Genomic DNA, 27,583 nt, shown 5'->3' on the forward strand with positions numbered 1-27,583 from the left:
TGACTCTGTGGAGATTCAGACACAGCGATTAAGGGAAGTGACTCTTTGTTGTCTGGCCTAGCTTTGTGCTTGAACTTACCTATTGATCAGTGCTTGAAGATTCACCGTCTGTGACCACACTTACCAGCTCTGTTGAAGTCCTATGTTAATAAAGCTTCACGAAAATACTTACCCGTCTTCTCCTCTCCTTGTGTGGATGTGACAGTTTGTTACATTTGTTACAGTTACATTTATTTGTTACATTTATATTATTTACATCAAGCTTTTGAATATTATAGAGTATATTGTTATTAAAACTTTATAATGTTTCACTTGATTATACATTTAGTCAGGAATTATATTTTGGAAAAAGTCTAACTACTGAAATGTGTACCCTTTATGTGAATCCTTATACAATTGCATAAATCAATTAAAAAAAAGACTTACTCATGTTTATGATCTCTGCTGAATAAAGCGCATGATTCTTTTTTTCTGAGGAAATCTCAAATCCTGAGGTAATCTTCATCACATCTTCTTGGGGTGAATTATGTTTCCTCTCAGTGTGAAGCAAACAGTAAAATACAATAAAAAACTTGAAGAACAGTCTTGCTGCATTGTTTTCTGTGGTATGGGCATATTCAAGCCTCACGCTTCAGTGAAACTGTAAGGAAGGCACACACAAACCGAGAGATCCAGATGCAGTGTTTTATTGGGAGAATCCAAGAATCAATGTCCAGTCAGGCAAAAGGTCAATAACCAAAAAGGCAGTCCAAAACAAGAAACATGACAAACACTAGGGAACATGAAGAAGCAGAGTATCAAAAACCAAGGATTCCATAACAATGCCAGAAACAAAAAAGGTATATATGGACAGGTGCAAACAATTTGAGTGGGAACAGCTGTGTGCAATGAAGTGATTAATCCAGATAAGGGCTTGAGTGAAATGCAGGACTGAAGTGGGGTGACGATAAGGGGAAGTGAGACCTCTAGTGGACACCCAGGGATACACAGACCAGACACTGTGACAGAAACATTATAATCTCAATAGCGAGTGGGCGTGGTCGCATTAGATAATGAAGGGAGACATGAAAGATGGACATTGCGTTGTTTTCATATGGATTATTTTATCACATAATATTTGTTTTCGGTATCACTTGTTTAGTTTAAAAGTAGACATACCAAGCTTTCTATAGATATATATCTGATGTCTCTTAGCTGAGTATTCACTGAGTTACAATTCATTTTAATGACGTGTTTCTAAATGAAGATCACCGCAGACCAAGGCTACAGACAGCACACCTTGTTTGTTATCTTTATTTAATAAATGCACAAAGTTTTGTTATTCTTGTGTCTGTATACAAAAAAGTAGACCGTTTACAGATTTGATTGATTTTTTGCTCTCATCTGTACGATCAAATCTGATAGTGTGATTTAAGTTCTTTTCGGGGTTATCAGGAGAAAATAGATCATAACGTGTACGTGTGAATCGACTCCAGAGGGTTAACTGGGGATCGATCACAACTCCTAGGTTTCTGGCTATCCCGAAAGGAGTTATGGTTGATGAACCCAGCTGTATAAAGTAGTTGTGATGAAACGATGGGTTAGCTGGAACCACAAGCAGTTCTGTCTCAGTAAGGTTGAGCTGAAGGTGATGGTCATTCATCCAGCTAGAAATGTAACTCAGACAGGCTGCAATACGATCAGCTACCACCGGATCATCTGGTTGGAATTAGAAGTCGGGTTGAGTGTCATCAGCATAGCAGTGATAGGAAAAGCCATGGTTCTGAATGACAGATCCTAATGACATATTGTAGATGGAGAAGAGGAGTGGTCCAAGTACTGAGCCTTGAGGAACCCCAGTATCAAGAAGTTGTGTCTTCGAAATCTCACTCCTCAAAGACACCCCAAAGGATTTACCTGAGAGGTAGGACTTAAACCACAGGAGTGAGGTTCCAGAAATGTCCATCTTTCTGAGGGTGGACAGGAGAATCTGGTGATTCACGGTGTCAAAAGCAGCAGACAGATCCAGCAAAATGAGTACTGAGGATTTGGAAGCTGCTCTTGCCAGTCGCAGGGCTTCAGTAACCGAGAACTGGGCACTCTCAGTTGAGTGAATGCTTTTGAGGCCAGATTGGTTGCTTTCCATGAGGTTGTTCGTTGGTTGAACACAAATTGCTCAAGTGTCTTTGTAATGAATGGAAGAAGGGATACTGGTCTGTAGTTTTCTAGAAGTGCTGGATTTATAGATGGTTTCTTAAGCAGTGGGCTTAACCGAGACTGCTTAAATGCTGTGGGAAATGTTCCAGAGTGAAGAGAGGTGTTGATAATGAGAGTAAGTGAAGGTATGACTGAAGAAGAGATCGCTTGAAGGAGGTGAGTGGGGATAGGATCAAGTGGACAAGTAGTAGGATGATTGCAAAGGATAAGTTTGGAAACATCCACTTAGGTATCCTGGGTTCCCTTTCAACCTCGTGGCCTATTAGACGTCTTGAATTTCCTCCATTTGTACACAATATGTCTGGCTGTCAATTGGTTGCTCCAAACTCTTTTGAGATGGTTTGGGGAACTTTTATATCCTGATAAGTACCAGCAACTCCATTTCTGAGTTCCTCAGAGATCTCGTTTGTTTGTGCCATTATTTACTTTCACAAACATGATCAGACTTTGATAAATCCCTGTTCTTTAAATAAAACCGGGCAGGCAATGATACCTGATACCTGATAGTCATCCCACTGTTTGAAAACAATGCACATCTGTCACAATGGGTCATTTTCTCAATAAATAAATGACATTTATTTTTTGACTTTTTTTGTCTCATTTGTTTGGGTTCTACTTTTAGGAGTTTCTGTGTGGCAGCGCCCTCTGGTGCGCCCCATTCCCCTGCTCTCCGGAGAGGGCTGCCCAACCTCCTGGTCTTCGACGACCTAAAGAGGGCCGTCATGCAGCGGGTCGGCCGGTCGCCCGAACAACACCGCCAGCGTTTCCGGTCCTTTGACTTGGGCGAAGCCGGTCGACCCTTCGCGATGGCCCAACAGCTCCGGGACTCCTGCCGCAAGTGGCTACTAGCCGATAAGTACCCACTGCAGCTTTAATTGTATTTGAATCCGGAAAAAGTCATTTTAATTTATGCCCTGGAGGTCCTCCTCTACTCCACACTTTTCCTGTCTTGCACCAACCTCCTGTGTTCCTCCAGAGTTCCAGCGTTACTCCTGTGTTCATCCAGCGACCACTCCTCCAAGTTCTCCTCTCCTGCTGCATTTTTCCCAGAGGTATGTGCAACGATTCCTCCATCCTGGTCACCCCACTGTCATTACAGAGAAAGCCTATATCGAGTCTGTTCATCAAAACCCTGCTCTACGCCTCCGACAACTAACACCAAATCGCTTCCAAAATCGACAAAGAATCGCCTGCGACTTTAACATCGATTTTGTGTAGATTGTTAGTGAATTACGGCTCGGTGTAGTAAATGTCAACCAGTGTTGCCAAGTCTGTGGTGGTTGTTTTTCATATCCGCGGGTCACGGCAACCCCAATACAAATAAATTGATATTTAGCCCATAAAACGCGAATTTTACCATGGCAACCCTGCTAAAAAAACGTATATTTTAACCCTGGGAAGCAATGTTTTATCGGGGAACCTTCTGGAAGCGGGATTGGGCTAGTTTTGAGAAGCAACTGGGCAGGATTTGTTGTGAAAACCTGGCAACCCTGATCTGAACACACGTGCTGGAGATATACTTCTAATTACAGGAGCGTCTTTACTGATGAGATGTACATGAAAATCGTATTCGATTTTTTGCACAGCCCTAATACCACATAGAAACGTCGTTGCTGATGCTGCTCTTGTTAAATTTCAGCCTCTGGATCTGATCCGTGTTTTTCCGGGAAAAATCGGTACAGACTATCTTTCTCTTATGAATATAATAAAACTAAAGACTTTTTGGAGTTATGAAGGATGCAGTACTACTCTATAGTTACTCAAGATTAAAGCTGCAGTAATGAACTTTTGATTTGGTTTTGGTAAATACTGGGGTGAGGATCAGATAAGGCTAGGACTTCTTCCTATGCCTTATTTAAACGGGTTGAGTATAATTTCCAAATGATTGTTTTGTCACACCTCATGGGTGTTCATTGTGTTTTGTCCCTCGTGTGCCCATATTTGTTTATGTTCCTGTTCTCATTATTGGTTAATTTTCATAATCTGTGCCCCTCTTGTTTTCTGCCCTATTATTGTTGGTATCACTTCTCATGTGTTGGATATTTTCTGTGTGTAGATTGCCTTCATCTTTCCTTGGATTTATTTTAAGAGATTTGAGATTATCTTCACCGTTGTAGGCTCTTTATCTCCTGCCAGCACGTAGTGTGACACTTATGTAATCATGTGTATATATATATATATATATATATATATATATATATATTTTTATTTTTTTTTCTCTCTCTCTCTTTTAACTGTTTGAAATAAATGTAATTCAATCATTCATTTTCATTTTCGTCATTTTCCTTGATATCTCTCTGTCTAGCACTTGTGTTTTCACTAATTTTCTTTTTGTACCTGTCACTTTTTCATCAACACAACTACTGTTATGAATATATTTATTTAAAATGTAGTAGATAAATTGAATAGAAATGTATTTTAGTTACATACATTTAAAATATTACATTACTACCATGTGTTATTGTTTATTATGACTTAAGATTTAACAAAACTCTACATTTATTAAATTATCTAAATGTCAAAATTAGCTCAATAAACATAACTCTTGGAATGGAAAGAGTTAATATGCTTAAATGATGTTAGGAATACAAGGGTAGATGTTGCACAAGGAAGAAATTCTGCAATTTATTTGACACTAGTATCTCGAAGCTTTGCAAAGATGTGTATGGAATATTATGGAAGAAAGTAGGTAGTGACCATTTCCCTATAAGCTATAAAATTGGAATAGAATTAAAACAAGTTGAAAGTGAAGAAAACCCTAGATGGAAATTTAAATCTGCTGACTGGGAAGAAAATCCAAGAAATAAGTGAGACAAGAATGGTAGCAATAGATATATCTGTAGAAGATGTTGATGGATAAATGTAATTCGGATGGCAAAAAAGAATTATTGGAGAACATTTTGTGATAAAATTGAAAAAGAGACAGATGTATGGGAAATGTGGGAAATGATAAGAAAGATTGGAGCGATTCAATCTAATAGAGAAATTCCAGTCTTAATCAATGAAAGAAAACAAGCCACACTGCACTTAATCAATCATTGTATGAAATAGGAGAACATGAGTCTGGACTTTGTGTTAAATGTGATCTTCCTGAAACAGTTGAACATATTTTAGTTAAATGTAAAGGACATGAGAATGAAATATTACAATTTACAGAAGCACTTCATATAGGAATGAATCCGATCACACTTCTTTCCCAATTCTTTGTTTACCCTTTCAGTTTTTCCTTTAACTCCAGTTACATCACTCCATCCTGATAGGTGGCGATATATGCACCCAAAGATAGTTTGCCAACCGCCATAAGAAAAAAGTCGAAGAAGAAGAACCCGAAGCGGAGGATCCGTCGGTGTGCGCATGCGCGAGTAAATAATGGGAGCCGGCGTGAGAGTTGAATGTGAGACCTCTTTTCTGCTTTTCCTTCACTATTTATTTGCTGTTTGGTGTAATGCATGGATTATTTTGCGTAAATAGGTTTGAGGTCAAGTCAGATTCTCGTATGAATAGCGCTGGAGTGATTTACTTTAATAACACTTGTGTTCTGTGCAGAAAGAGACTTTTACTCTAGAAATGCTCTTCGTTCAAAAACGATCATATTGTGTCTACTGTTCCTCTGTTCATAAAAGATGAGTTGTTCAGGACAAATAGTTTCACAAATGAGGAAAGTAAATTTAAACACGTATCTCTCAGATTCTTACTGAATGTGAGTTGAGCTATATTTTGCAAAACAAACAAAAAAAACTTTTGCTGGTATTTGGGGTAAAAACCGCCCCTGCTGTTGAAAGGCACAGTAATTTTGATAATTAATAGATGGCTGACTTTTTCATTTCTTGACATGACGTGGTTTGATGGTAAATATAACATATTATGTTGGGTGTCCATATTAGAAATAATCACCATGTTAGAATGAAACCATGATATTTAAACACATAATATTAATCATATATAATAAAACATTATTTGTTGTTACTATTGTAAATATATGTTAAATTATTATGGGATCACCTTCAGTGCTTTCAGAATCTTTACGTTTTAGTTTGTTTCTTTATTTTATATATTATCAACATTTTAATGATGGGATATTTATTGAACATTATCAATATACACAGAGAATAGCCTACAAACTTTTGCTAAAGTGATTGTTTTGAACAAGTATTAACCTTAGATGTTAATATATATAGGTCATTCCTGGCATGCGGTAACATTTTGGCTTCATAAGTGTTGGGGAAAAAGTTACATTTTTTTTTTTTTTTTGCATTCTACCAAAGTAGTGTCATGTTTAATGTGTGGTACTGCACCTATATAATATTTTCAAAACAATACCAAAAAAATTTAATAATAATCCAGATTTTATTTGGGGGAGAGATACAAAAAATAGCTATGTGTTTCCTTATCACTATCACTCATGGTGGAAAAACAATTATCTGTTCAGATGGCTAGAGAAATTGTTCAGAATTTCACTGTAAACTAATATTCATTACACAGAGGCAAGATGAAAGGAAAAACTACAGTATAAACTTTTCTAAAGACAGCAAGTTCTCATCAGACATACATTTATATAAACTGCGAATCGCGATTAATTTAGCGTCTCAACCAATTTGAATCGACACATATTCGAATCGATTTTCAACCGGCTCGCAGATAATCGTTACATCCCTAGAGCTGAAGGATTTTTCTGAAGAACAGCAGGAAGTTTAACTGTTCAGAACAAGCAAGGGACTCATGAACAACTATCACTTAAAAACAGCTGTGGATCAATCAGGCAACGACACTGTGTTAGGAATCAGTAAACTTTTGAAAAGGGGTCATTTTCAACAATTCAACTATTCGTTTCTCTTGTAGACTATATGTAAACAACTTTTATGTGAAATATCATATTTAGGTCAGTACTGCTACTACTACTAATAATAATAAAACACACATTTTGTATGATCTGTCTGATTTTGGTAAGATAATTAACATTTTGCATAGGCTTTTAGCATTTGAAAGGTGTCCAGAGTTGGTTTGTGATCGCATTAAGTCTGGAATAGCCTCTTGTTTCAGAAGTGTTACTGTCAGAGATGACTTTTAGAAGACAACACAACACTGTAAGCTAGGCTGGTGGTTTTTCAAGGTTCAAGAGTCACAGTTCACTACTGTGGTATAATATAGTAATGATTTACAAAGAGACAGCACTTAATGCATCTTTGATTTATTGTGTATTTAAATCTGCTTCTTCCACACAGAAATTCATGTTCAGTGAAACTCCTCTGACAACGATCTCACATTCATCGATTCAACAATAAATGCAGGAATATCTCCATCCCTTCTCAAGTGAAGAGGAGCATCAAATCATCCAAGAAGAGATGAAATCTGTAAAGACTGAGTTTATTAAAGAGGAAAGAGAGGAGATGGGAGATCCAGAACCCTGGATCAAACACACTGAAGATACTGAAGAACAAACAGGTTGGTGTTTATTCTTCATTAATTAATTAACCTATTAACCTGCTCCTGAATGCTATTACTAGGCACTAGAGATCGACCAATATGGGTTTTTCTATAGCCGATCCCGATGTTTAGAGGTCAGGGTCAGCCGATTGCCAATATGTGCTGCCGATTTTTAGGGACGATATCTTGAAGTTTTCCCCTTCATTTGCATACTAAAATGTTGCACTAATAATAAGTGGATGCACAACATTTCTAAACTTATCATCACTTTAACCATCTCTCGAATCTTAATTTTGTGCACTGCACGGTATTAAAATAAAAAAATTATCCAAAGTTAACCAAACAAATTAATAAACTGACCAAGTATTAAATTATATATATGTCAATCATTTACATAAAAGTTTTAGAGCATTTATCAATTTTTCAAGTTTGTTGGAACATAAATGTAAACACAAATATACATTTAAATAAATAAAATTTTAGAAATTAAAATCGATTAAACTGAAAAATATAAAAAATAGATAACAGTAGTGCTGCAAACACACTAGCAACATTTGTGTTTGGTATAAATGACACGGAACATCTAAAGTGCATTCTAATTTCAAACTTACATCGCAGTCTGTTCATTATTAAAATAAAGTACAGTCAACCAAACATATAAAAGGTTACACTGGTCAGTTTAAATGGACCGAAGTATACCGGTCCACTCTGCTGTTATGCCAAGGACGTTTTTGCTCATGTGAAGAGGATGATAATCTAAACCTGTATCAAGGACTGTAAAAAGATGGACTAATGAAGCAGAGCAGGATTTACAATCTTGTTTTGACCTCACTGATTGGAGTGTTTTTGAAGCTGCTGCCACCGATCTGGACGAACTCACAGAGACCGTAACATCATATATCAGTTTCTGTGAGGATATGTGTATTCCTACAAAGACTCAACTAATTTACAACAATGACAAACAGTGGTTCACTGCAAAACTCAGACAGCTCCGTCAGGCCAAAGAAGATGCTTACGTGAAGGGGGACAATGTCTTGTATAAACAGGCTAAATACACACTGGAAAAGGAGATCAAAGTGGCAAAGAGGAATTATTCTGAAAAAATAAGGACTCAGTTCACTTCCAACGACTCCGCATCAGTGTGGAGAAGTCTAAAGAAGATCACCGATTACAAGACACCACCCCCCAGCACCGTAGAGAATCAACGACTGGCAGACGATCTGAACGAGTTTTACTGCAGGTTTGAAAGAACACCCATCACCTGCCCTGAACGCCTCCCCACAAAACCATTCACACCCTTCACAACTCCTGCAACCCATCCTGAACACCTCTCCAATCAAGCACTCTCACCATTCACACCTCCTACATCCCCCCTCTCCCCCACACCTGCAATTCAGATCAGCGAGGATGCGGTGCGCCAGGTCTTCCGGAAGCAGAAAAGGAAAAAAGCACCAGGCCCAGATTGTGTTACACCAGCCTGTCTGAAATCCTGTGCTGACCAGCTGGCCCCCATCTTCACACAGATCTTCAACAGATCGCTGGAGCTGTGTGAAGTCCCTTCATGCTTCAAACGCTCCACCATCATCCCCATCCCTAAGAAACCCAAAATTACAGGACTAAATGACTACAGGCCTGTGGCTCTAACGTCTGTAGTCATGAAGTCATTTGAGAAACTGGTGCTGGGCCACCTGAAGGACATCACTGGCCCCTTGCTGGATCCTCTTCAGTTTGCCTACAGAGCAAACAGGTCTGTGGACGATGCAGTAAACATTGGACTGCATTATGTTCTGCAACATCTAGACAGACCGGGGACTTATGTGAGGATCCTGTTTGTGGACTTCAGCTCTGCCTTCAACACGATCATCCCAAACCTCCTCCTGCCCAAACTAAATCAGCTCTCCGTGCCCACCTCCATCTGTCAGTGGATCAACAGCTTCCTGACAGACAGGCAGCAGCTAGTGAGGTTGGGAAAATACACATCCAGCACCCGTACAATCAGCACCGGAGCTCCCCAGGGCTGTGTCCTCTCCCCACTGCTCTTCTCCCTGTACACTAATGATTGCACGTCTAAGGACCCCTCTGTCAAGCTCCTGAAGTTTGCAGATGACACCACACTCATCGGCCTCATTCAGGACGGTGACGAGTCTGCTTACAGACAGGAGGTAAAAGAGCTGGCTGTCTGGTGCACTCTCAACACCCTGGAGCTTAACACGCTCTAAACAGTGGAGATGATCGTGGACTTCAGGAGAAACCCCCCTGCACTCCCCCCACTCACCATCATGAACAGCCCTGTGACTGCAGTGGAGTCATTCAGGTTCCTGGGCACCACTATCTCTCAGGACCTGAAGTGGGACATTCACATTGACTCCATCGTGAAAAAGGCCCAGCAGAGGTTGTACAGAGGTTGTTCACTGTTGTGAACTGGTAAACGACAAACTGATCACATAACATGTTTGTAAAGCTTTAAATGTTAACTGTTAAAAAGCAATATTATCAGCTTTTACGACTAAACATTTGCAAACAACCTTGTACTGGAGAATCTGCACAAATAAAATTCTTAGGGGCCGTTCACATATCGCACCTAAAAACGCGTGGAAAACGCTAGTCGCGCCGCTTTCTCCACCTTTCCAAAGCGCTCGGGCAGAAGCGCCCCTGAGGCTTCTGCCTTTGCTAAGCAACCATGACGTGCTCTCTCCATGACGTGCCCTCTCCATGAAGAACCGGAAATTTCAGCAAAGGATAAATGGATGCGGTGTGGACGCGCCTGGAAAAACGGGCGCATCGCACCGCGTGCGTGTCGCGACCGCGTCGCTTCCATTATGAGAGTGCATACTGCGCGCCTACATAGGAAATAACGAACTTGAGCACGCAAAAGACACGATATGTGAACGGCCCATTAAACAGTTCAGTAGTGCAGAGTTTACAGGTTACTCTTCATTTTGAAGGCTCAAAGTAAAGTACTCCCACTTCCCGCTGAATGCTGCAGAGACGCTGTTCGGGAAGCACGTGACATAAAACGAGGCCAGCTATTGGCTATTCGCTACTTCACCTGCTGTACTGGCTGAGTAAAACCTCCGGTGGCTCATTACTGCCACACTTTGGTCACCGCAGATTTGAAATATGCACGAAATGAGCCGCTTATGGCAAATAAAATTTATTTAGCGACGAATCGATTACTAAATTAGTTGACAACTATTTTAATAATCGATTTTAATCGATTAAATCGATTCGTTGTTTCAGCTCTATTCCGAACAAATGTTATTTAGTCTCTCTGAGCGCGGTGCTGTCTGTGAGCGAGGCGAAGTAACGTCAGAGACAGTTTACTTTGGTAACGTCACGCTGCAGTGTTTGTAAGAGCTGACAACTTCTCCACCCCATTTACAGAGTGAAAATCTCTAACTACCTTTTTCTACCAGGGCAGTTGTTGAATCTTCAAACAGTTTTGGCTTGGGGTGCTTCACATGCAGCGGCAGCAGCAGCACTTTCCACCGCGCCAATAACACGGGTTGCCCGCCAACTTGCCTGACTTTAAATCGGCGCTACAAAACATGGATATCGGCCAATACCAATATATTAAAAAAAAAATTACAAATATCAGCCCGATATATCGGCCGAGCGATATATCGGTCAACCTCTACTAGGCACCTCTCTCCAAGTCTCTAGCCAACGTGCAGCACTAGGTAGCTTTTCAATACTTTCTTCTTTGTGTGGATAAGAGGAAAATATATATATATATATGTGTATACACACACACACACACACACAGAAGGGTAGAGTACCAAAAAACTGTACTCAAGTAAAAGTACTAGTCTGAATAGTTTCTAGAGTAAGAGTAAAAAATCGGCTAAAAAATCCACTCAAGTAGTTAGTTACTTTGGGTCATATATACTGAGCCTATTTTTATTTAGATATATAGATAAAATGTATGTTATGTGTGTGTGTATAAATATATATATTTCATCAGCCTTTACTCCAGTCTTCAATGTCACATAATCCTTCAGAATTCATTCCAATATGTTGATTTACTATCAATGATGTTCTTTTTATCATAATCCTAAACAAAATATCACAGGTTCTTAAAAAAAAATATTAAGCAGCAAAACTGTTTCCAGCACTGGTAATTAATCAATATATTAGATTTATATTTTGAAGGATCATAACTGGATCAAATCAAAACTGATCAGATCAAAACTGGAGTAACAGCTGATGAAAATTCGGATTTACATCATGAAATAAATGATATTTTAAAGTACGTATTATATATGTATAAATAACCTCTGACACAGAGAAGAGAGAAAACAGCATCTGTCTGTTTACTTAAGTCACAGTAAAGGTGTCATGCCATAACATATTTTTAATACGACTGACTTTATATTAAATGTGAATTTAACATTGAAAGTTAATGTGATATAAAAACTGCTACTAATCTTTCATTGTTCATAGAGCAAATGACATTATCAAAAATCATTTTCACTGACAGTCTAGAGTTCAATCACTCTCAGAAACTCCCATTAAAATCACTAAAACTGTTAACACTGTCAAATCAATATCTTATTTACAGATTCTTACACACATCTGCACTTTGTTGTTTCTGACGAGAGAATTCGCCAGAAAGAGGTATTCAGTCAGTGAGAGTGAAGGATGCACCGGCATTTTAGCAATGACTCATCGGAACACCTCTGATTGGCCATTGCATTCAAAAGCTCAACAGAACCGTGTGTGATTGGTTATAATGTGCACCGATGTAAGAACGCTTACAGAATCTCTGGCTCAGCTCCAGCATGCGATCACAGATCTGAATTTAGCAGCTGGTGACTTGCAGAACGTTCTCACGTTGGTCAGATTGTATTAACATTAATAAAATATGAATCGCCTATTTTTTGTCTTTTGGAAGCTCCATTCAACTTGGTTCCCTTCTGTTATAAGCAGTGTTGGGCAAGTTGCTTTTAAAAAGTAATTAGTTACAGTTACTAGTTACTTCTTCCAAAAAGTAACTAAATTAGTAACTCAGTTACAAATTTTAAAAGTAACTAGCTACTTAAGAAAGTAACTATTACGTTACTTTCAAGTAAAATTAAATTTTAAATGCTCAAATGTGACCCCACCTCTACCCCTCTTTAACGGAACTTAAAATACATGTGCATGTTCAATTATTTATGATAAATCTAAACATTATAATGAAACGGACACTTAATACAATTATTAACAGAAACATGAAACATTGTACACTCATCTAAAAAAATTAATGTTGCTTTGGGACAAAGTGAGACTAGCCTCCAATCAAATGCCATGTATGTAGATATTATGTTTATATAGTGGATCAATGCAAATAACACAATAGATGTTTTGGAACTTTTGATATTTATTGCCCCTCAACAGGCCACAACTGGGCAAAATTAAATTAAGCTTGTTAAGCAATATACCACAAAGAAATAACAAATATATACACTCTTTGTAGCGCTCTAAGAGCCGGCTCTTTTAGGTGAACGTCGGGAGCTGGCTCGCATATCTGAAGAGCCGACTCTATTTTTACAAATTTAGCCTATAGAAATTAAATAATTAGGTAATAAAAATTGAAATATTATAGTCAAAGTCATTTAAAGAGCCGTTTGTGAGCCAAAAGAGCCGGCTCTTTTCAGTGAGCTGAGTCAAAAGAGCCGAATGCCCCATCACTACTATGCGTGCTTTCGAATACCCGCCCAACTCTACCTCTGATTGGCTTGCAATGAAATTTTACTCTACCTCAGCCAATCGTCAGCATTTATGCGCTTGTCTCGTGCTCTGCCCACTAACCAAGGAAGAACAGTAAAAAAAAAGTATTTGCCTCTCACTCAGAGATCTAGTTGGTCTGATGAAAAAAAAAACAGCTTCATCAGTTATAGTAACGCTCCGCATTTTTTGCAGTAACGGTAACGGCGTTATTAAGATGAGAGGAGCAATCAATTAGATTACTCGTTACTGGAAAAAGTAATGGCGTTAGTAACGCCGTTATTCCCATCACTGGTCATAAGTCACACGTACAACAAACTAATGGCACAGTTATTACCTGTTAAACAGTAGACAGCACATGTGGTGTCTATCTAATAAAGATCTTCATCGCTAGCAAATAATAGCCTTTGAACATTTTCTTTCAATTCAGTGCAGTTCCATAGCCACGTTTCAACGCTGCTGATGTTAAACGTTTGCCAATTGGCTTGATCAAGCCTTTGAACAGAGTTGACTCAAAAGAATGAAACATTCGCGAATGGGCATCGCTCATTGTCCAGAGAAAAGTAGACGGTGTGTTTGGAATAAACTGAAGCATTTATAACATTTATTCCATTAAGATAAAGTAACGAGAGGAGCGTTTCCCACAGTAACGAAGTAAAGGTACAGATTTTTTTCAAAAAATTTACTCAAGTAGGAGTAAAAGTACCCATCTTTAAATATACTCAAAAAAGTATTAGTTGCCCAAAACCAAAAAATTTACTTAAGTAAATGTAACGAAGTAAATGTAACTCGTTACTACCCACCTCTGTGTGTGTGTGTATATATATATATATATATATATATATATATATATATATATATATATATATATATATATATATAAGGTCCGTTTGTTGCTATGTGCTTTGGCAGTACATGTTGCTAGGGTAGTCAAAAAAAAAAAAGCTAAATCTGAACAACAAATGGCTAAATTTGCAACCGTGCAGGCTACTCTGGGATTTCAGCATTTCCCGTCAAAATGTTACAAACCACTCTTTCCCGATGCCTGCAGCCGAGGAAAGCGCAAGGCTGCCTCCTTGTAGTACAGACTCACACATCTCAGTCTTTTTCCACCTGCCGCTAATAACCCCTTTTTCCTTTTCAGTGGCTTCCATCTCCCAAATCAGACACCAGCGCGAAGAGCCTCTGCTCACAACACAGACCAATACATCTTTCTTTTCTCCATTTTTCTTGCACTTCTCTCAGTTTCCCACCTCAAGCCCCAGAGGTCGATATTAAACACGAGGCAGCCCCTGCTCCAATCTCCCAGTTGTGTTTTACTTTTCTGTTTCCCTGCCTGGCTAGGCTTACCCATCTGATGATGAAAAATTAATTAGTTTAACCCAAGCTAAAGAATAATAATGCGCATTTGATCAGATACAACTGCAGTCACAATTTAAGAGATATATTATTCGAATGCTTGGCGAAAGAGATGCGTTTTCAATCTAGATTTAAACAGAGAGAGTGTGTCTGAATATCAGTTAAGCTACATAAGTATTAAAGTATAAAAGAATTGAGTTGCTTTTAAAATTTCCTCAACTCCTTTTCCTAATTTCAGGTCGAGTCTGATTCAAGTCTGAAATATATAAAAATGCGATTCGAGCCCGAGTCACTAGTCTCAGCTTCAGACGTCATGCCCAAGGACTGTTGGCTAAACGTCTGATGCATATGGGACACAAAAGTCGAAACACTTCAGCAGTGTCGAAGTCCTCATCACATTGGTTGAATTTTACATGATTTCTGGTAGACGTGCATATCGTTCTTTAACATTCTGCCTGGAAACAGAGATACTGTGGTGACAAACCACCTTACGAAAGAAGAAAGCTATGACGATGAGTGCACTTAGGATTGAAAACAATCATGGCCTCCATATTGAAGGGTCGTTTCAAACCGACGTAATTCTTGTGGCAGATCCATCACACTGACAAATGTACTGTTTTTACTTTTGTTTCAGAGTTGATTGAAGATAATGTGGTGAAAGAAGAACTGAGTGAATCTGAGAAGAAAAATTATGTAAGAAGTGGAGAGAAACCTGAACAGAATGCTTTAAAGAAAAAAAGAACCAATAAATCTTTCACCTGCACTCAATGTGGAAAGAGTTTCTCACGACCATCAAACCTTAAGGATCACATGAACATCCACACTGAAGAGAAACCATACACATGTGATCAATGCGGGAAGAGTTTCACAGTAAAAAGATACCTTGCATCACATGTGAGAAATCACACTGAAGAGAAACCATACACATGTGATCAATGCGGGAAAACATTTTTGTTTGCTTCAGAACTGAAGAGACACCTGAGAGTTCATACAAAGGAGAAACCACATTCATGTCATTTGTGTGGAAAGAGTTTTTCATTAATACAAAGTTTAAAAGCACATCAGAAAATACATACTGGTGTGAGAGAGTACATGTGCTTTGAGTGTGAAAAGACTTTTAATTCAGCGACCAGTTTAAAACAGCATGAGAGGATTCACACTGGAGAGAAACCTTACAAGTGTTCACACTGTGACAAGAGATTCAGTCAGTCAGGACACCTGAAAAAACACGAGATGATTCACACTGGAGAGAAACCGCACACATGTGATCAGTGCGGGAAGAGTTTCACACTAAAAGGAACCCTTACATCACACATGAGAATTCATACTGGAGAGAAACCTTACAAGTGTTCACACTGTGACAAGAGATTCAGAGATTTAGGAAACCTGAAAACACATGAGAGGATTCACACTGAAAAGAAACCTTATAAGTGTTCACACTGTGACAAGAGATTCAGTCGGTCAGGAGAACTGAAACTACAGGAGATGATTCACACTGGAGAGAAACCGCACACATGTGATCAGTGCGGGAAGAGTTTCATACTAAAAGGAAGCCTTACATCTCACATAAGAGTTCATACGGGAGAGAAACCATTCACTTGTGATCAGTGCGGGAAGAGTTTCTCACAATCAGCAAGTCTAAAGGTACACATGAACATCCACACTGGAGAGAAACTGCACACATGTGATCAGTGCGGGAAAACATTTTTGTGGGCTTCAAACCTGACAAAACACCTGAAACTTCATGCAAAGGAGAAACCACATTCATGTCATTTGTGTGGAAATAGGTTTTCACATCTAAAAAATTTGAAAGAACATGAGAAAATACATGCTGGTGTGAGAGAGTACATGTGCTTTGAACGTGAAAAGACCTTTACTTCAGCAAAGTATTTAAAACAGCATGAGAGGATTCACACTGAAAAGAAACCTTACCAGTGTTCACACTGTGACAAGAGATTCAGTAAGACAGGAAACCTGAAAACACATGAGATGATCCACACTGGAGAGAAACCTTACCAGTGTTCACACTGTGACAAGACATTCAGAGATTTAGGAAACCTGAAAACACATGAGAGGATCCACACTGGAGAGAAACCTTACCAGTGTTCACACTGTGACCAGAGATTCAGTCGGTCAGGAGACCTGAAAAGACATGAGAGGATTCACACTGGAGAGAAACCTTTTAAGTGTTCACACTGTGACGAGAGATTCATTCAGTCAGGAAACCTGAAAACACATGAGATGATCCACACTGGAGAGAAACCTTACAAGTGTTCACACTGTGACCAGAGATTCAGTCAGACAGGACACCTGAAAAGACATGAGAGGATCCACACTGGAGAGAAACCTTACACTTGTGATCAGTGCGGGAAGAGTTTCACACTAAAAGCAAACCTTACAGCACACATGAGAGTTCATACTGGAGAGAAACCATTCACTTGTGATCAGTGCGGAAAGAGTTTCACACAATCAGCAAGTCTTAAGTCACATATGAACATCCACACTGGAGAGAAACTGTACACATGTGATCAGTGCGGGAAAACATTTTTGAGGGATTCAGAACTGAAGAAACACTTGAAAGTTCATACAAAGGAGAAACCACATTCATGTCATTTGTGTGGAAAGAGTTTTTCATTTCTACAAAGTTTCAAATTACATCAGAAAATACATACTGGTGTGAGAGAGTACATGTGCTTTGAGTGTGAAAAGACTTTTACTACAGCAAGCCACTTAAAACAGCATGAGAGGATTCACACTGGAGAGAAACCTTACAAGTGTTCACACTGTGACAAGAGATTCAGTCAGACAGGAGACCTGAAAAGACATGAGAGGATTCACACTGGAGAGAAACCTTACAAGTGTTCACACTGTGGGAAGAGATTCAGAGATTTAGGAAACCTGAAAGCACATGAGAGGATCCACACTGGAGAGAAACCGTGTCACTGCACTGCATGTGAAAACTATCACAGTAAGTAATCATCTTCAGATCCAGCACTTTCAGACCTTATGCTATGTCCTCCCCAAATGTGACACAATTATGCATCAAGCATAAATATTTCACCTTTATGTTCAACTTTTATGTGTCTCCCTAATCAAACACACCTGATTCAACTCAGTAGCTCATTAAAAGAAACTCCAGAAACTGAAATAGGTGTGTCAAAAAAAGGAGACATACAAAATGTTCAGTGTTGGGGGACGCCTAGGACCAGAGTTGAGAAACTGATATAGTGCTCTTAACAATTAAGATTATCAAAGCAGCTTTGCAGTATTAAATAGGAAAATAGTGTTTCAATAATGCAGGAGGACAATGGTAAACACTCAATTTTCAGTTAAAATATTATCTGGATAAATCTGTAATTACAAGTGACACAACATAAAAACATAATCTAATGTTTTCATGATAAATAAAATTAATCTTCATCTTTAAAACCATGAGATTCGACTGAGATGAGTTTCTCCTCAAAGAATAATGTCAAAAAGTTTTATTCTTCTGTCATTTAATGGCAACATAATATGATGATTGTGGGCTGCTTTTAAATGAACATTTATTAATAAAACAAAATATCTTCTTTGGCCATAAAGATTAGCTTACTCAATAGCATTAACACAGGCTTTGCTCCTTTCCATTCAGGCGAACAAACACACACACATAAAATCGTCCGCCTGTTAAAAAACATATCTAAACTGTAGTTAATATTTGCAGGACAGAATAAATAGAAACATTTAAAATCCAACATGGAGAAGTCTGATGTAACATATAAATAAGGATATTTAAAGGTTTCATCTGTAATGTTTGGCAAAAAAAATCAAGTCATACTCCACATTCCATACCAGATGGGGGCAATATGCCTCAATAAAGTGAATGCTCACGACGCTCAGACACTCTAACGTAGATCGAATGCTTATTTTGTATTTAAAGTGGCCACAAAGCATACAAGCTTGTTGATCTCGTGCAGACTAACCACAAGGAGTTATAAGTTAACCTCATTAAAAATTGTTATGGACTAAATATTATGATCCTTTACTTAAAATGAACAGTCTCAGACACCTTGGTCCACGTATCGCTTTTAATTTATTTTTTATGTCCTTGTACGCAAACAGGGACACATCATAGATTAATACAAATGCTAAACAGCAATAATCAACATGTCCTTTATTCTGCTTGGGAACTAATGTGCCAACCCTCAAGCATTCACCGTGTGACACACACAATTGACTCTTTTCACACGCTTTCACGCCAAACATCAATTTTTTCACGCACAGAAAAACCACAATGCAAACAGGACACGGAGACCAACAGACTAGACAGAGCAGTTTAGTTATGATATAATAAAATGGGTAACGTTAAGTTATAGCTAGCTAATTATCAAACGCAGCTACGGTTAGCCATCGCTAACATTAGCACGTTTATCGAACAGTCTTCGATACATTTCTGTGTTATAACTTCCCGAAAACAAATACACAAACATATAAAACAAACTTCTAGCGAAATACTAACAGCATCTAACTTACCAATCGAAAAGAAATGTTGCAAGTTCAAAGTCAAACCTCATTTCTTTCAGGTCCATCAGTTTTCTCCAGCGATTAAAAGCAGTGCCGAAGTTTACTCTGGTTCGGCTTCTTTTCTTATCGGATTTGATTTGTGATTCCGAGCGTGGTTGTTTCCCTGTAGCGGGTGGTGGTCTCTTGCCAAGGGCTTGAGACATCCTTTCTCTCTCTTCCCTGAACTGAAATGAAGTACTGTGCTGTACTTTCCACATGATTGACATCAGGTTCAGGCACGCCCACAAGACGTGCGAGTTATTCGTGTATTGCAGGTTGGCTGGTGGTTATGTTGCCCGCATACCGCCTCCCATGGCCGAAACTGGTATTATGACACCTGTCGGGCTGGGGCTAGTAATGCTAATGCTAATTAAGGTTGATATCTCTGCAGCACTATAACTTGACATTTTTTTAATGACATCATCCCCCTTATTTCTTCTCATTCTTTTAATGCGTGTAGGTCATGTTATGGATATTTTTACCTCAATGTTTGCATATGGCACCTTTAAGTATTTAAGGATAAAAGACTGCATTTGCATTTAAAATATTCATGTCCTTTTCCTCCTGTCAAGTCAAGTCTGGAGTCATTTCAGGTAGAGTCTGTCAAGTCTATAAAAAGCGTCCAGAGTCCCAGTCACTAGTCTCAGCCTCAGATGTCATGCCCACAGACTGTTGGCTAAACATCTGATGCATATGGTACACATAAGTGGAAATACTTCAGCAGTGTCATACGTGTCGTACATGTAGCCGTGAATAAAGCATTCTTTAATGTCCCAAATGGAAACAAAGATACCGTGATGCCAAACCCCCTCACCAAAGAAAAAAGCAGTTGTGTTTACAGCTGTGACGATGAGTCTTCATCGGGATCAACTAATCTAGAGCTTCAAAAGTATATGAAAAATTAAAAGTTTGCGGCATAGAGTCTTTGTCACAAACCATGAGGTAGTCAGAGGGTTTAGTGCAAGTGAACTGTTTATTTACAAGTGGTAATGTAACAAGGTGTTATTGAGTTGTAGAGTGGAGCACTTCCAGAGTTGTGGAAATGAACACACAAAGAGTCAGCTTAGGAATGTCAATGTATATCGTCGTAGGGAAATCTAAGGACCTAGGAACGACAGGTAAGAGAGAGGTCGGGAACCAGTTCCTAGTAGTGAATGGTAGACCAGAGTCCATAGTATTGAAGGGATGAAGGCTTTATGTTTATGCACCACGCTGGAGACAAGTGCGAGGATGGAGGCCCGAGACTGGGCTTAATGGACAATCGGGAGCCCCTCCTGGGCTTAACTGGGGATTGGGAGACCTTGTTTAGGTCAGTGTGAGTGCGGTGGCATCAGCCAGTGGGCCTGCATCTGATGAACCTCTTCACCTCGGCGTCCAGGCCGGGCCAGTGGAAGCGATCCCGGATCCGATGGATGGTATTCTGGACCCCGAGGTGGCTGGCCATGGGATGTGAGTGGGCCAGCTCCATCACCATCTCCGTCTTCGTCCGAGGCACTACCAGCAAGGTTTTTTCCTTCCCCCTTCGCGGTGCGACACAATAGAATAGCCCTTTCCTGACGATGAAGTGTGGTACCGGGTGTGGCCCTGGCCAGACCTCCTTCCCCTCGATGACCCGGACCTGGGCCCAACAGTGCTTCAACCGGTCGTCCTCATGCTGTGCCTTGCTGAAATCGCCCTCTCCTGACACCTACTGGAAGACATCAAGATATAGGTTAGGGACACTTGGGGATTCACCCTCTTTAGCGCTGTCAGATGCCAGCTGCACGGGACGACGTCGGTCCCCTTCTTACGGAGGGGTCTTCATCGGCTCCAACAGGGGCTGGCAGGCTGGGTTGCGGCAAGGAGGAGGCGGTCAAATCCGGGCCAATCCCTTCCCAGGAGCATCGGCACTGGGAGGTCTGTGACAATTCCCACCTCAAGCGGCCAAGATCCTGGGGTGGCCGAAATGGTGACCCACCATCTCTGGGGTGTCCCCGTGGACATACGTGATGGCCAGGCGAGCTTTAGACTCCGGACGAGGGGGCAAGACAGCGAGGTGGACGAGGCTGACCTTCACCTTGGCTCGTGGGGCTCCCCCGGGCTGGGCGTGGTGGACGATGCAGCCTGCCAGCCACGTCCGCATGGAAGGGCGGGTTGGTTCGGTGGGCATGGGCTCGTCCTGGGGGGGAGTGGGAGCCGCCGGCCTGCTCACTGGTTGCGATGCGTCCTCTGGCGTGCGTCGCTCCTGGACCATCCTCCAGGGAAATGGCAGCTCCCGCTCTCCAGCCTCCCGTCGTTGGGCCGCATCCGACAGTTAGACCACCAGCTTGCCTAGAGTAGTGGGATTCCGCATTCTTGCCGCTTGACGATGGGGCCGTGGTAGGGCGCGCAAGAACCGATCGACGACCACGCGCTCCGCCATCTGGCTAGCGTTGGGATCCCCGGCCAGTGCCGCGCAAGCTGGGAGAGTTTTGCCGCTGGGGACCGTGCGTTGTATTCCCAGTCAAAGAACAGTTGGGCCGCTGCAATCGGTGACAATCCCACCGAGCCAGGATTTCCCGCTTCAGTTCCTCGTAGCTCTCACTGGCCTCGGGTGGGAGGGAGAAGTAGGCACGCTGTGATTTGCCAGTCAGGAGGGGTGGCGACGTTCTCAAACGTCTGCAGGAACAACTCCACGTCATCATGGGCAGTCATTTTGGGTATCAGCTGTGCGGCCTGGACATGGGAATCAGGCGGCGAAATGTGTCGGTCTACCTGGAGGGCGGCAAGCTTGCGTTCCGTCTCTCCTTGATGGCTGGCGAGGTGTTCAGCTGTTTGTTGCTGGCGGATGCTGACCTCGGTGAGGTGTTTGATAAGCTCTTCCATGACGTGGGGAGGAGCGCCCGCCTGCATGGGGAAAGGGAGAAAAGAAGCAGCGGTGAGGAAACAAAATAATTTTTTTTTTTTTTTACTTTTTTTGTGAGGGCGGCTGTCGGTGACTCTTCACGCTTCTGCCTGCATTCTCCACCAGTGTCACGGGGTGAAGAATAACACGACAGCAAGGAATACAAAGTAAGGCCCCGGAGGGTGGATTTATTTGGGTGAGAGAGTTCATTGGTCAGGAGTGGGAAGTGCTGGTGCACTGGTCGTTGTGGTGTCCCAGGTACGGCGTGTCCGTGCGTAGGGGTGCTGATCAGTCACAATCTTTCTGCAAGGGAACACGGAGAACAGCGTTAGCATCCAGTCTTCTGGAGTGATCACTCACTTGTGCATCAGAATGCTAAACCATTCAGGGCTTTATAAGTAATAAGCAATATTTTAAAATCTATACGATGTTTGATAGGGAGCAAGTGCAGTGTTGAAAGGACCGGGCTAATATGGTCACACTTCCTGGTTCTAGTAAGAACTCTTGCTGCTGCATTTTGGACTAGCTGTAGTTTGTTTTCTAAGCGTGCAGAACAACCACCCAATAAAGCATTACAATAATCTAACCTTGAGGTCATAAATGCATGGATTAACATTTCTGCATTGGACATTGAGAGCATAGGCCATAATTTAGATATATTTTTGAGATAGAAAAATGCAGTTTTACAATTGCTAGAAACGTGGCTTTCTAAGGAAAGATTGCGATCAAAAAGCACACCTAGGTTCCTAACTGATGATGAAGAATTGACAAAGTAGCCATCAAGTCTTAGAGTTGCAGAGACTTTAGGTCCTACAATAAAAACCTCTGTTTTTTTTTTTCCAGAATTTTGCAGTAAAAATTGTCATCCACTTTTTTATATCAACTATGCATTCCATTCGTGTTTCAAATTGGTGTGTTTCACCGGGCCGTGAAGAAATATAGAGCTGAGAATCATCAGCATAACAGTGAAAGCTAAGACCATGTTTCCTGTTGATATCTCCCAAGGGTAACATATAGAGCGTGAAGAGTAGCTGCCCTAGTACTGAGCCTTGAGGTACTCCATACTGCACTTGTGATCGATATGATACATCTTCATTCACTGCTACGAACTGATGGCGGTCATATAAGTACGATTTAACTCATGCTAATGCACTTCCATTAATGCCAACAAAGTGTTCAAGTCTATGCAAAAGAATGTTGTGGTCAATTGTGTCAAAAGCAGCACTAAGATCCAATAGAACTAATAGAGAGATACAATCACGATCAGATGATAAGAGCAGGTTATTTGTAACTCTAAGGAGAGCAGTCTCAGTACTATGATACGGTCTAAATCCTGACTGGAAATCTTCACATATACCATTTTTCTCTAAGAAGGAATATAATTGTGAGGATACCACCTTTTCTAGTATCTTGGACAGAAAAATGAGATTTGAGATTGGTCTATAATTAACTAGTTCTTTGCGGTCAAGTTGTGGTTTTTTGATGAGAGGCTTAATAACAGCCAGTTTGAAGGTTTTGGGGACATATCCTAATGACAATGAGGAATTAATAATAGTCAGAAGAGGATCTATGACTTCTGGAAGCACCTCTTTTAGGAGCTTAGATGGTATAGGGTCTGACATACATCAGTGATGCAATGTATAAACAACCCGCACCCGACCAATATTTTCAACTAACCCGACTGCAACTCAGACCGCAAAAAAAGAAAAAGAAAATATTGTAACCGACCCGCTTCCTACCCGCATATTTTAAAAGTAGTAAATGCGTCGCCCCTTTATATTAATTTAATTACTTAAATAAGCTATAGCCTACAGGATAATAAATGTTATGACCGCACACAAGGCTTGCCACAAAGAACCGTAATGATTATGACTTTGTCTAAATTAGCAAGGAGACATTCAATTTTTAGTAATAAACTGGTGTTTTTTTGTGTCGCTGCTAAGATAAAGTTGACCATGAGAAGTCACCATAAACGCCAGAGAGAAATGCACATTTCATATGGATTACATATTCAGATTATAGCCTATTTATTTTGGTTTGAATATTTTAGTTTAAAAGTAGACATTTCAAGCTTTCTGTAATATATCACCTATGTTTTTTTTTAAACCCACCGACTAAAAGATTAAGACACTACCTGACCCAAAATATCACCAATCAAAGTTTCTACAGCTTTTTTTTTTTTTTTGCTATTTCAGAATCTGGAAAAATGACTGGGGCTAACTTGTTACTGCAGTCGGTAGAACGTTATGAATGTGTGTGATGTCCGGCATGATAAATGCTCGTCACTTCTGCTGCCCAAACTTTGTCAGCCTGTGGGTCATTTGGTTTATTGAAAAACGATTGCACTGATTTGCATGTTTCTTGATGATGCACTTTTTTTCTGTGGTACTCACATGCACCATGTTGCTCACGTTGTATTCTCCACCATGTCCCACAGAAAAACTGCTTTTGCATAAAACACTGGCCATGGCTGCTTAACCTCAGCGAGCAGCGCGCGCGCTCTCCAATTTGAGATTATTGAATGTTGAGGAGGCTTCGTGCACCAGTCAACAGTTTGATTGACGTACGACTCAGCCTATCGACTAACGCTTTTATTGCTCTCCTCTGAACTATTGGATATAAGTTAACAGTACACCGATGGACATATCCGTGTATTTATTAGGCAGGGTCGAATGAAAAAAGCAATTTTATCTCTAATAGTATCGATTTTAGAAGTAAAGTAGTTCATAAAGTCATTACTGCTGTGGTGTTGGGAAATTATTTTTTGTTAATTTAGCCACTGTATTGAATAAATAACTGGGGTTATGTTTGTTTTCTTCTAAAAGAGAAGAAAAGTAATCGGATCTAGCAGTTTTTAATGCTTCTCTGTAGGATAGGTTACTTTCCCGCCAAGCAATACAAAATACCTCTAGTTTTGTTTATTTATCTATATATATATATATATATATATATATATATATATATATATATATATATATATATATATATATATATATATATATCAAAGATTTTGGTGACCCAATAGATTAAATACACTTAAAAAGGCCAGAGGGACACAATTCCACAGTTTCAAGGAATGACTCTGTTTTTGTTTTAAGAAATTGTATGGTTTTGTTTATGCTTTTTTGTTTTAGTGGCGCCGGCCACCTCTTATAAATTCAGTTTATGTCTTGTCTAGTAAGTGTTGTTATGTGATGTATCCTGGAAAGGTGGTGCTGTTTTATGGTCCTCGGTCAGGTTGAGAGGCTCTAGCATGATTATGCCCTTGGGAATGCTTTCTGTTCCCTGTGATTGAACCTTAATGGAACATGACTTGACCTTTTTAATCTGTTATCGTTTTTGTACCTCTGATGAGATTTGATCACTTTTTTTCTTGTTTCAGCAAGATTCAATACAGACTGTCACAATTGAAGACTGTTTTGCTGCAGTTTGTGGCTATGGACTTTTTGTTGTTGTTGTGATTTGCTAATTCTTACGGCAGATCAATCACACTGACAAATGTACTGTTTTTACTTTTGTTTCAGATTTGATTAAAGACAATGAGGAAAAAGAAGAATTGAGTGAATCTGAGAATAAAAATCATGTCAGAAGCGGATAAAAACCCAAACAGAAAGATTTAAAGAAAAAAAGAACCAATAAATCTTTCACCTGCACTCAATGTGGAAAGAGTTTCTCACGCTCATCAAACCTTAAGGATCACATGAACATCCACACTGAAGAGAAACCATATACATGTGATCAATGCAGGAAGAATTTCACAATAAAAAGATACCTTACATCACATATGAGAATTCACACTGGAGAGAAGCCATTCACTTACGGAGCTATAATTATGACAAAATGATTTGAAATTGAATTGTGTAAACTTGAATTATTTGCAAGTGTAATCTAACAAAATTGAATTTTAAGTGATAGTTTAAATAGTTCTGAATTTGATTTTTTTTTTTTTTACGAATATTGAAGATTTGAAATTTAACAAACTGAAATGTTTTATGGCTGAATTTTATAGACATGTATTTTCAAACAGCTATTTTTTTTGTTCTGATTTCTTATACTGCAAATATTAATATAAAACAAATTCAGATTCAAATTTTCAAGCTTAGGAAATTCGGAACTTCAAATTCAGTTTTCTAAAATTCAGTGTAAAAAATTTAAACTCAGAAATTCAGATCTTACATAAAGTAGGTCACAGGTCATCCACAGGGAAGAGTAGATGATCTCAGAAAAGTCGAACAGAGCATTTTGGCCATTAGTTCCCTTATTGTGTGCGTTTCCTTGAAACAACGTGCAAATGAATGGAACTGAAAATATCAGTGCACACTCGTCAAATCTCTATTTGATTTAATGGATTATTTTGAACAGGTAACAAGGTGTCAATGTTAAGTGTTAATTAGCATTAACTGCAACAGTGCCAAAACAATGGATAGTTTGTGTAATATGATAAATCGTCTTTCATGTTTTGCTTGATTGATTACAGGCACACAGAAAAACAATCAATAAGCTAATTTAACCTTTCTTAACTAATATAGTTTTTACTGTTTGGTGTATTTCGCTTTTTATATATTTCATTTCTGAGGCTTTTTTAAAAATAGTTTGCTTTGATTAGACTAAATAGTTGTCATTGGAGAGAAACTAGTACAATTTGTATACAATGCTTGAAACAAACCACTACAAATGTATCTGTGTCTTAATAAAATCGATGTGAGCATCCTGTGTCATGCTTTCTTTAATCTTCTTTTTTTTTAATAACCGGTTTTTACCAGCCTTCACAGCCCCATCAGTCTATATATTATTATAAATGCACATTTACTTCGGTCACATATTTTATCCTGTTACTAAGATTTTAAAGTCATGCAACATTGAAACAACATGCAAGTTATTTTTTATATTTAAACGAAGATCTTTAATGAATTTTAATGTCTTTTTAAAGTGGACACATTTTTCTTTATTGCTTTATTTTCTTTATTATAGTATGTTTACGGTTTAAATTATACTCATAAAACAATATTGTAGATCACATACATATAACATTCATTAAATGTTAATATGACAAGTACAGGAGTAATTGCTTTATGAATATAACTCAAATAGAAAAGACAAGGAAAGTTGTGTGAAAGTAAGCATGGAATGAAGCAATGCAAAATGAGTTGAGTGTCTGAGATATTTATTGTCTCTCGTTGAGAACAGCTTCCATGTATGTCCAGTTCATACAATGATCAGCTACTGTACCAGTGACTTCAGCTCTCTCATCCAGTCTGAAACAGACAGGGACTTTACATGAGGATCAATATATGTGGAAACATCACAAAAGCAAATCAAAGCCATATTATAACATTGGTGATGATGAGACACATGATTTCTTATCCAAATGTAAAAATAATATTCTTGGAGTAGTTACTGACCTATGTCCAAGAAGACTGCATCAGAACAATACTTTAAGGTTTATGCACCGTTTTATATAACCGATTACAAATTAGATTAATTACAATA

The 27,583-nt window shown here is 39.4% G+C and overlaps 1 protein-coding gene across 3 annotated transcripts in view; it reads left to right on the forward strand.

Moving 5' to 3' along the window:
- The first annotated feature begins 5,309 nt into the window (after positions 1–5,309).
- Positions 5,310–27,583, forward strand: part of LOC113067365 (gastrula zinc finger protein XlCGF52.1-like) — a 42,858-nt gene continuing 20,584 nt past the window's right edge. Inside the window, exons 1-4 of one of the 3 annotated variants that reach the window (XM_026239725.1) lie at positions 5,455–5,590; positions 7,419–7,638; positions 15,323–17,656; positions 25,618–25,899. In XM_026239725.1, the coding sequence (XP_026095510.1) occupies positions 7,479–7,638; positions 15,323–17,656; positions 25,618–25,691 (2,568 nt within the window). In that variant the 5' untranslated portion in view covers positions 5,455–5,590; positions 7,419–7,478 and the 3' untranslated portion in view covers positions 25,692–25,899. Of the gene's footprint in view, positions 5,591–5,625; positions 5,897–7,418; positions 7,639–15,322; positions 17,657–25,617; positions 25,900–27,583 lie in introns of those variants that run through there. The other 2 variants (XM_026239726.1, XM_026239728.1) reach the window with 2 other exon arrangements.

This window comes from Carassius auratus, linkage group LG28B (genome assembly GCF_003368295.1).
Source record: "Carassius auratus strain Wakin linkage group LG28B, ASM336829v1, whole genome shotgun sequence".
Lineage (NCBI taxonomy): Eukaryota > Metazoa > Chordata > Actinopteri > Cypriniformes > Cyprinidae > Carassius > Carassius auratus.